General features: G+C 31.2%; 1 protein-coding gene across 5 annotated transcripts in view; it reads right to left on the reverse strand.

Annotated features, from left to right (window-relative positions):
• Nucleotides 1-11,299, reverse strand: part of LOC117173108 (DENN domain-containing protein 5B) — a 216,468-nt gene that overhangs the window by 54,339 nt on the left and 150,830 nt on the right. For all 5 annotated transcript variants that reach the window (XM_033361499.1, XM_033361501.1, XM_033361498.1 and 2 more), the window contains exon 3: nt 5,208-5,428. In XM_033361499.1, the coding sequence (XP_033217390.1) occupies nt 5,208-5,428 (221 nt within the window). The remainder of the gene's footprint in view (nt 1-5,207; nt 5,429-11,299) is intronic.

Below are 11,299 nucleotides of genomic sequence, written 5' to 3' on the forward strand. Positions count from 1 at the left end.
CGATGAGGGCAGCACCTCGATAGGGCAGAAAATGTGATGTCCTATATATATAATTCCCCACTCCGACGCCCCGTACCGCATCTACGTTTGTAATATCTTTGGCCGAATTCATGCATGTGGCCAGGGGGGTGACACGATTTTCGCTTTTACATTAGCAGCGCGAGTCAGTTTTGTGAAGAGCAGCGAGACTTAAAACATTGGCGCCACCGCTGAGACGCTCGGTCTGCCCGTTGTCTTTTATTATTTTCCATGTAAAAACTTGTGAAATGTCATAACTCTATCGTCTTTTTGGCGTATTTTAATCATTTGCGGATAAATATGTAATCAAAATGGGTAGACATCGATTTATAGCTCTAAACTGTAAATCAGGGTACGACTCAGCCCACTCAAGTGAAGTAAAAAAAGTTTTTTTTTCTGCATTTCAAAAAATGAGGTTGAAAGTTGGCAACAAGCAATTAAGCTTGCCAAAAAGGATTTCACTGTTAAACCTTGACACGTAGCGTGTGAAGATATATTTTTGAAAGATCAGATCAGTTGGAAAAAGGAAGTTTTAGCTCCTGATGGAACGGTTATTGCGGTAAGTATTACGATTTGTTTACACTGATGTCCCTTAACCTAAAATAATCGAGTGGGTCTGACGATTTTATGACAACATTAATTTTCATATCTTAATATATTCTCCTTGTTACTGAATTTTTAGATTATTTTGATAGTGTGTAAAATTATAGTATCAATAATTAAAAATTTTTTTAAAATATTTCAAGACCCTTACTAACTGTAAGAAAAATGTAAAAGTAACATTAATGACAGTGTTGAATTATCTCTGAGTTTCAACATTTATGTAAAATTACATTCATTTATTAATAAACTCAAGTAGTAGTAGTAGTGGAAGCTTCTAATGTGTCCCCTAAGGGTTTACATTTTTCTTACACCTTCTCTATTCCTTTACACACCCTCCACACACTTACTTGGTGGTGGAAGGGGGACCTACAGTTTAAGGTGGGTTCCGAACCACCAAGAGCAACAGCCTTAAGTACTTAGAGAAAACCTTTTTCTCTAGAGCTACCGCCGGTCCCACGACTCTCCGGAGATGAACAACTCCCTTGCTAGGCTAGTGTGCTAGGCTAGTGTTCACCGCATGGGCCACCGAGACTCTTCCAGAGTGCGAGGCGGGAATCGAACCCGCAAGCCGAAGGAGTGGGTCCAAAGCCTACGCTTTAGCCCCCACGACCATCGTCCCACTTTTAATAAACTCAAGTATTAAAGTAAATAAAAATTGTAACATAATAATTTCTTTGCTAGTCAGACTGGTATGATAAACCTAAATTAAAACCAGGGGTTTCAAAATCTCAATTTCCAAACTGCCGCGAGCATTGTTCGAAGACTGCTAAAAAAAACCCGTCGTCTAATAAAGCGCGATTTTTTTGACAAAGGATTCTGAAATACCTAATAAAAAAGTCAGCCGTCGAACAATGATCAAAGCAGTTTGGAAATTGAGATGGCAAAACCCCTAGTTTTAATTTAGGTTTCTCTACCATTATGACTGCAAGAAAATTAGGCTTAAGACGATCTGGGGGTAGCTCAGCCCGCTTGATCCCTCGACGAATCTTTTCTATTGTTCAGCGCTGGACTCGATCTCGAAGCTGGACGGCTATCAACCGGTGGCTTCTGCATTATGTTACAGGGGATATTTAAACGGTGTATAGCAGCGATTCTCAAACTGCTACCCTGGGTAGGGTGGCTACCCGGCGCTAGGGGGATGCCACCCCGGGCCGGGTAGCTCGGTAGGCTCCAAGGCAGGGTCTCCGCTGTGAGCATGGGACTATTTTTTTTGACCTAGCATGAATGCCTATCATTGTTCTGAGATTGAGACCTGTTTCAATAACTGAAGTTATGAAAGTATGACACAATTAAATTTAAATGCGCTGAATCTATTTCGTGATATAATTTTAGAAATATGCAAAAAAAGTTCATAAAAATCGGTTAATATTTTCACTAAATTTGTCTAAGAAAATACATTACTGGACTACTTTGCAGCTTAACAAAAGTGCAATAACTTTTGAAGTTATTAACCGATTTCTTTCTATCTTTTTATAATGTTCTCGTCATAGACCAGAAAATCTAACGCTGCCTATTAAAATTCGCTAATGATTATTTAACTAAATTTTCCATTTTTCCTGTTCGGCTCTAATTTTCTTATAACGGGAAGGTCGAGCGCCACAGACCAGCACATGTCCGCATCACAGGCTGTCAAGTGCCCCCCTTGGGTTCAAGTATTATGAAAAAATTTGAGGGTGGCGGCTCTACCGCTCCCCAGAAAGAGCGAAAAAAGTTTGGGAATCGCTGGCGTATACGGCAGCGATCCCCAAACTTTTTTTGCAGTTTTCAGGGAGGGACAGGGCCGCCACCCTACCATTTTTTTCCCTCTACGAGAACCCAAGGGGGATACTTGACTGTCGGTCAGGCGGGAGGTTGCATGCTTCATGCGAGAGAATTAGAACCGGTTGAGAAAAATTAAAATATGTTAAAATGTTAATAAATTAAATTTTAATTAGTTGAATCAATTTCCTAATCTGATTTTAAGCAAATGAAAAGAAAGTTGATGAAAATCGGTTAATATCTTCAATGCCAGTTGACAGTTCTTGTAATTTTGCATATACTTAAAGATATGCTTAATTACTCGAAATGTTAACCGATTTTCATCAACTTTTTTTTCATTTTCTTAAAATAACATCAGGCAAATGATTCAGATAATTAGAATTGAATTGAGCCATGTCTTTAGGATTTTAGTTATTAAAACAGCCTTAAATCTCATGACAATGAAAGGGTCCTCATGGGGGGGGGGCTCCGAGGAGCTGGGCCCGGGCTGGCTTCCCCCCTAGGGGGCTGCCCGGCCCGGGGTTGCTTCCCCCGACCGCGGTCTGGCCGCCGACCGTCGGCACTAGTTTGGGAATCGCTGATAGAATTCTGTTTCGCCCTACCATGGAGGTCGAGTTGAAGGCGCGTTGCCGTGTTAAAATGTTTGGGCAACTGCAATGCACTGTAATGTACGTTACTTAAAGAAAAAACGAACGTACGTTACTTAAAGAACTTTCAATACTGTTTGTATTAAATTAAGTATGTATGGAGTCTAATTGCTAACGAAACATGCGGGTTTCTTTTTTTATGATTTACAGAACTTTTTAACCATTTGTATACTTTTTTGTAGTTTGTAGTTTTTTTTTTATAATTTGCCTTTTTTGGTGAAAAATTTTTGATTTCAATTGATTTACATTTAAAAAAAAAATAATTTTCAACCAAAATAAAAATGATAGTTTACCAAAACAGACAAATTTTAAACCAAATTTAAAAGTTTATGATAACCATTCTTATGAACAATTCTTGTGACCAAATATATAAACAATAGAAAGGGGTCGCCAAGGGATCAGGCAGGCTGCGGTACCCTGAGATCGTCTTAAGCCGAAAATCATTATTTTACAATTATAATATAGTTTAATACTTGCATTTAATACTGTTAAAATTTCTAAAACTATTAAAACCTTAATTTTACACACAATCAAAATAATCTAAAAGTTCGGCAACAATAAGAATATCTCAAAATTTAAAAATCAATGTAAACATGAAACCGTCAGAGCCATTCGGTTATTTTAGGTTAAAGGACATCGGTGTAAAGAAATCGTAATAGTTACCGCCATAACCGTTCGATCAGGAGCTAAAACTTCATTTTTCCAAATTATCTGATCCTTTAAAAAGGAAGCTTCACACAATGAATGTCCAGGTTTAATAATAAAATCCTTTTCTTCACGCTTAATTGCTTGTTGCCAACGTACAACCTTATTTTTTGGAACGAGGAAAAATACTTTTTACTCCGTTTGAACGGGTTGAGCCGTACCCTGCTCTATAGTTCGGATCGATACATCGATGTCTTTAGTCCATATTTAATTCAAATCTCCATATTTTAATCTAATTTTCAAATATATATGTGACTAAATGTACAGTAAACTTAAGAGCTTTCATACTGATAATCTTTTTACTATCTTGACGATTAATACAATATAATAAATATTAAAAATTATAATTTTTATAATTTCTTGTGTATTTTTATTATAATGTAATAATACCTTAGAATCATTCAAGTAAGTAAAACTAGAAAAACTATTATTTATATTGGCATTTTAGAACTTTAAGTTTATTTGCCTTGAAGACGTATTCTTTTTATATTTCACCATTTTACTCTGCTTGAATATTAAAATCCTTAAAAAGACATTTCCAGTGTTTTTAAGGCCTATTTTTTAATCTTCGATATTTTTTTTTAAATTCTAGAAACAGTTAATCTTGGCTTAATTCAAGCTCGAAGTTTTAAAAATATCCACAAATGTTCAAAATATTACAAAAACGAAGAAAAATACTACATCTTTCATGTTTCTTATCAGCTGTCATTCAAATGTAGGTCGTGGCGCTAGTGGCGCCAGTGTTTCATCTCCTGCCGTCCTTCCCAAAAGTGACTCGGTGCATTTGCATGGTGAGTCACCCCTCTGATGTGGCATAACAATACTTTTTTCAACCTTTTAGTATTGATGTTTCTTGAAATTATTAAAATTTAAATTTAAAAAATATATTTGTTTATAATTTCTAACGCAAAAATGTCTTTCATACTGTTAATCGTGATCTATAATTTTTTATATTCTCGGGACAGAATAATTTTGTTTATTAATTAAAAATTTGTTTTTTAGTCGCTATCCGCAATCAAGGCTGGTATAATTTTAGGTTAATGTCACTTAGAGATTGTCAACTTCCACATCCATTTCATCGTACATGATACATTTTTTTGATCACGAGTTTTTAGCCTTCATTTAAGATCATTTTGTTGGTTAGCTAGTTATGTACTGCTGTTCTTCAATTACGAATCACTGAAATTAATTCATATTTTTTACTTGTCATTCGCAATAAAAGCGAAAAAAGTTTATTACGTTTGATGTTTTCAAACTTTTGCATTTTGAACCACACAAAGAGTGAAGGGAAAAACGTTCAGATTTAAAAGTGATCAAAAGTACAAAAACTGATAAAAATCGAAGTTTTTCAAATTAAAAACAAATCAAGAAATGAAATTGGAACTAAAAAATAATATTGATAAAAAAAGGGTTTAAATCAATGTTTTCTACATAAATAAAATTTTACGGATGATTTAATGAAGACATTTTTCTTACCAATTGGGTGTGTCATTTTGACCACTACTTAGTTCCGTGATGTGCATTGCCTGTAAAGTTTGCATAGCAGCGCAAATGTTCCGATTCCGGCATTCTTCGTAGAAGACAAGACTGAAACCATATGTTCTGTGTCCGTCTTCTTTGGTAAGAACGAAGGAGTGAAATGTTGGCTCCACTGAATGCTTTTGGGTACGAAACCTGAGGCCACTGGGTAAGCACAACTAAAAAAGAACAGCAAAATAAATGACAATATACTAAGTTGATCATTAAATAATTTCTGATATTTTATTACTATTATTATATTATAAAGCAACCAATTATGCATTTCATTTCACAAACGGTAAAATTTTTTCTATGTACGTAGCACCCTATAAGGAATGCTTTTAGGGTAGGAGACAATCCAGTTACCTTAGGAATTAAAAAAAAAAAGATATGTACACTTATGTTACACTCTAAACAGGATTGGTAGCTGGTAAATATTAATCTCTCTTCAACTGAAGTGTATAATATTAATCAAGTAATTCAATCTCAGGGAATATAAGTGGGGTAAAATTGATAGAAAAGTTTCATGGCGTATGTGAAAAAAAACTTTTATCAAATTTTCGTGAAAAACTAAGAAAAAAAATTAATGAAGGATGAGACAATATTTTTGCAGCTTTTTAAGATCATTTATTCATTGAAATAATGTTTTAAAAGTCTGCCTGTTGCGCTGGCATATTTTAATTTTTAATTTTTGATGTAATTTTTTACGATTATAACAAAAACAATGAGTCTTATTAAAAAAAAGTCTGAAACCAATTTATAGCTTTTATTGAGATGACCAATTTTGCTAGCTGGTATTTTTCTTATTTTGCATAGTTTTTCCGTAAAACAAAATCCTTTTTTTACTGGCATATGTTGATGCCTCCCATTTGTGAAACATTATTCTTTGAATGGAAAATGATTTTTTGACATCCCCTCCCCCCCTTTAATGTATCAAGCATTTTGTGCATGAACCCATACCTGAGAAAATCCAAATAAATATCCATATCCAAAGAAAATGTCAATTTACATATAAATTAGAAACGGTACATACTTTTGAAAATTTTCACAAAAAAGAAAAAAAATATTTTTCTGATAAATTAGGAAATTTTATTCAAAGTTTTTAATCGGATATTAAATATATTTAAAAAATAGCTCAGTTAAAATTTTCGATTAGACCAAAATTAAAATAGAGCTTCTTCAAAATTTGAAATAAAATTTTTTTAAAGAGTTTTAGACATTTTTGTCAACATTTTCTGTACGCGACAGAAATACTTGCAAATTATCCTTATGACATTTCTAATTTCGAAAAAAAATTTTTAATGTTTTATGTTTTCAAAAATTATCAAAAATTGGAGCAATTTTTTTTCTATAGATTAAGACATGTAAATTCAAATTTATTCTAGATATAAAATATATTTCCAAACTATTCGCATGAAATTTTCCATTTAGTCTCAAAATCAAAAAGTTAGATCATTTTCAAAAATATGCGAATTTTGTTATTAAGAGATCATTAAGCGTTATTTTTAGTGGATACTAACAAGATTTATCAACTATCTTGATAAACTTTTTCAATTGAACAAAAATTAAAAATGTTCTAGATTAATTAATCAAAGTAGAGTTGCCTTAGAACTGAAGTTTGAACAAACGGAATCAAAGCCTACGGTTTAATGTCTCTACTAAGTTTAAAAAAAAACCAATGGTTTTTTTTAGTAACATTATATTGAAAACCATATCTAGTTCTTATATGCTGTACAAATTTGTCTACAACCTTTACCTAATCAACGAGCGCGAAGGGCGAGTATGGCAACGGGAATGTAATCTTCAAAGCCTCAGGTGTTTTAAGAACCTTCTTTAAAAGCAAATGGAAAAAAGATTAGTTCCAATTTATGAATGTAATTCCTCAGAAACTTAAATCACAGCTGGCGATTTAAGTTACAATATTTGACCGATTACAACTGAAATCAGGCAGCGTGGTAGAGCACCTCTCACCGATCGGTTTTAAATTGAAATATGTTGAGGTCCGTCCACTCAGCGCCGCCACCTACGAAAACTCCTCGGAAAACTCACTAAAAATGATTAAAATGCAATAAACGATAAGTGGAGATTTTTTTGCATTTTTTGGCTCTATGACGACCAGCCCCCTGCCTCCACCGTGTATGTGTATGGGTTAGTAGTTTTCTTACGATCCGGAGGGGAAATGTCGGTCAAACTAAGCCAACAGATGGCACCACAAAAAGTAGGTCTGTCTTTTTCATTGAATTGCATTAAGAAAAAACAAAAATAATTAAAAACTTGATGCTGTTTGCAAATAAACAAAAAAGAATATATAAAAAAATAAAAGTAACTATGACTAATTATTTCAAAAAGAAAAAGTCATGAAAATATGTAGTTTAATATGAATAAAATTTAATTTTGAGATACATTTTGAAAGCAGTTCGAACTAATGAAAAAATTAATAATATTTAAGACCTTAATGACACAAATATTTAAAACATACACATGATCAAAAGAATTAATGAAAAATATATTACTCATATCCAATATAAATATGATGATAATTAGAATATGTAGGACTACACCTTAAGTTGCAAGGTAAAGAATCTTTGTTCCTTTAAAATCTTAAAAAATTCAAGTTTTGAAGAAAATATTTTTAAAAAGTAGTGGTAATTGTAATTAAAATGTTTGAGGGAATCATTTGGAAAAAAGTCAATGACACGAATGATAAATGAGAAAATGGATTTAATATAATGTATATATTTATTTAAATTGAACCCAACATCATATATACATTTATACAGTTCAATAATTTATTTGTTTCTTAATCTTGAAAGCTTTTTTCTCGCTGCATTCAGCCCCTAATAATTTTATTTAAAAATTATAAGGAGATTTTGAATTAAATAGTTAATTATATTATTGCAAACCTCATTTCTAAAATAAACAGACTATAAGCTATTAAAATCTATAAAAAAACGTACTGTACTCATGACGCACAGTTGGAGGAAATGCACTTTTTTCATTCAAAAATGTCTAGAGCCTTCAATTTTCTTGCGATTTTGAATTTTTCTGTTTTAACTTAAAGATCATTAAATTCTATAGATTGTTGACTCTCCAAAATTTTGTCTCCTCTATTTTTTTATTAATAATTTTTCCAGCCAAAGTATGAACAAAGTCTTATTATCGGTGAAATTTTTTTGTTGTTGCTAAAAGTGCTTCCTATTAATGTTGGAAAGGCATTTAATAACTCAAATAATTTAAAAGTTTATAATAATCACTGTGATAAACAATTTTTGTGTCAAAACATTAGAATTTGAGATTTTTCAAATTATAATTTCCTTCAATGGGCAGAACGACTTAAGGTATTCCATAAAATAACAAATATTTGATAAAATATGTTAATTTAAATTTTTGTAAACAAATTAGATAAACAAATTTAAAATGTTTGCCCTTTCTCATAGAAAATTTTTTTTTTGCACTGGAAATGTTTTAAGCTATTGGAAAATGACTGCTAGTCACAAAAATATTAGAAGAGCTAACAATAACCACTGTTATTAACAATTCTTGTGACAAAATATTTAAACTTAATGTTTTATCAAATTTAAATTTACTTTGATGGCAAAGTCGGTGGGTTATTGTCAAAAGATTTTGTATTGAGTGAATCTTAGCATGCAGTGTTATGATTCATTTCCAATCTATTACGATTGAAAACCCGACTTTTTCCGAGTGATACTGCCAACAATGGGACATTTTTTATGTAAATTGTTTATAAACGTGTAAGTCGTTATGTTCCACTAAATATGATCAAAGATACATTTTTGGGGGAATATCCGTAGCCATTGTAACGATTCGAGAAAATAAAACTTTTGATAAAACCTTACATTTGAATATTTTGTCACGAGAATTATTCATAACCATGGTTATTGTTAACTTCTCACATATTTTTGTGAGTAGCAGTTATTTGCCCAACAGCTTAAAATATTTCCAGTGTAAAAAAAAATTCTATGCGAAAGGACCAAAATTTTGAATTTCTTTATCTAATGTATTTACAAAAATTTAAATTGTTATATTTTATCAAATATTATTAAATATTTATTGTTTTAGGGAATAGCTGAAGTCTTCATGGCACTTGAAGGAAATAATAATTTGAAAAATCTCAAATTATAATATTTTGCCACAAGAATTGTTTATAACAATAGTTATTATAAACTTTTAAATTATTTTTGTTCTTAAATGTAGTTCCTACGTTAATGTGAAGCACTTTTAACACCAAAAAATTTTACCGATAATAAGACTATTTGTTAATTTGTTTATCAAATTTGTTTCCAACAAATAAATGGAATGATAAACAAATTTTTTGTATTTTATGAGTACCTAAACATTAATTTTAGACAAAATAAAGTTTTCCTGATCAGTTATCAAAGCGTAAAAAATTGTTATGCAAAAAATTTCAATTTTCCATGCTTTGAGTAGGAAAATTATTAATAAACAAATAGAGAAGACAAAAGTTCGGAGCGTCAAGTTGAACGAAAAAATAGAGTTTCCTCCTACACTCCATCATGAGTGCGGTACGTTTGTTTATAGAGTTTAATAGTTTATAGTCTGTTTATTATAGAAATGATTTTTACAATAATATAATTAACTATTTAATTCAAAATCTCCTTTAAATAAAATTATTAGGGGTTGAATGCAGCGAGAAAAAAGCTTTCAAGATTAAGCAACAAATAAATGATTGCACTGTATAAATGTATATATGATATTCGGTTCAATTTAAATAAATATATACATTATATTAAATAATATTAAATCCACTTTCTCATATATTTTTTATTAATTCTTTTGATCATGTATATGTTTTAAATATCTCTGTCATTGAGGTCTTTAATATTATTAATTTTTTAATTAGCTACATTAATAATTTTAACCAAAAATAATTTTGTTTAACTTTCATAAATAATAAAATCAATAATATGAGCAAAATAAATCACAAAAATATAAAGTTCGAACTGCTTTCAAAATGTATCTCAAAATAAAATTTTATTCATATTAAACTACATATTTTCATGACTTTTTCTTTTTTTTAATAATTAGTAATAGTTAGACTTATTTTTTCATATATTTTTTTTTGTTTATTTGCAAACAGCATCAAGTTTTTAATTATTTTTGCTTTTTCTTAATGCAATTCAATGAAAAAGACAGATCTACTTTTTGTAGCGCCATCTGTTGGAATAGTTTAACCGACAATTCCCCTACGGATGACATTTATTACGTTTCCCAAAAAACTACCCCTAAGTCTTACACAACTACCCCCTGTGATCAAAAACGTTTTTAAAATGGGAAAAATACCTTCAACAGTGTAGACATGTTTTAGGGTTCAAATTAATCACGTGACATTTGAAAATTTCGCCCTCTTTATAATTTCCCCAAACTACCCTTCAAAGTGAACCTAAGCAGCAGAACATTTATTTGTATGAAAAAAGCATTAAAAATAATCAAACTTAGAAGAAACTGTTAGTTGATATTTTTTTTTCTCTTTTTTGCTCTCAGATAATATATAACACGTTACCCAAAAACTAACCCTAAGTCATACATACCCTCCCCTCGTCATCAAAAACTTTTGAAAAGTTGGAAAACCACCCTGAACAATGGAAAAATGATTTAGAACTCCAAATTAATTACATGACACTGAAAAATTTCCCTCTCATTATAATATTCCCAAAACTACCCTTTCACGTGAACGTATGCAACAGAACATGTTCCGCTGGAAGATGTAATCAATTTGGAGTTCTAAATCGTTTTTACATTGTTCAGGGTGGTTTTCCAACTTTTAAAACATTTTTGATGACGAGGGGAGGGTATGTATGACTTAGCGGTTGTTTTTGGGTAACGTATTATATATTATCGAAGAGCAAAAAAAGAGCAAAAAATCGACTAACAATGTTTTATAAGTTCTATTATTTGTATCCTTTTTCCACATATATACCAGGTGTATACATATGAAACCGGTATTTTTTCAAGAAAAAAACACATTTATTTCAAGAGAATGATAACAAATATTTTATTCAAAGTATGCG

This window comes from Belonocnema kinseyi, chromosome 5 (genome assembly GCF_010883055.1).
Source record: "Belonocnema kinseyi isolate 2016_QV_RU_SX_M_011 chromosome 5, B_treatae_v1, whole genome shotgun sequence".
NCBI lineage: Eukaryota > Metazoa > Arthropoda > Insecta > Hymenoptera > Cynipidae > Belonocnema > Belonocnema kinseyi.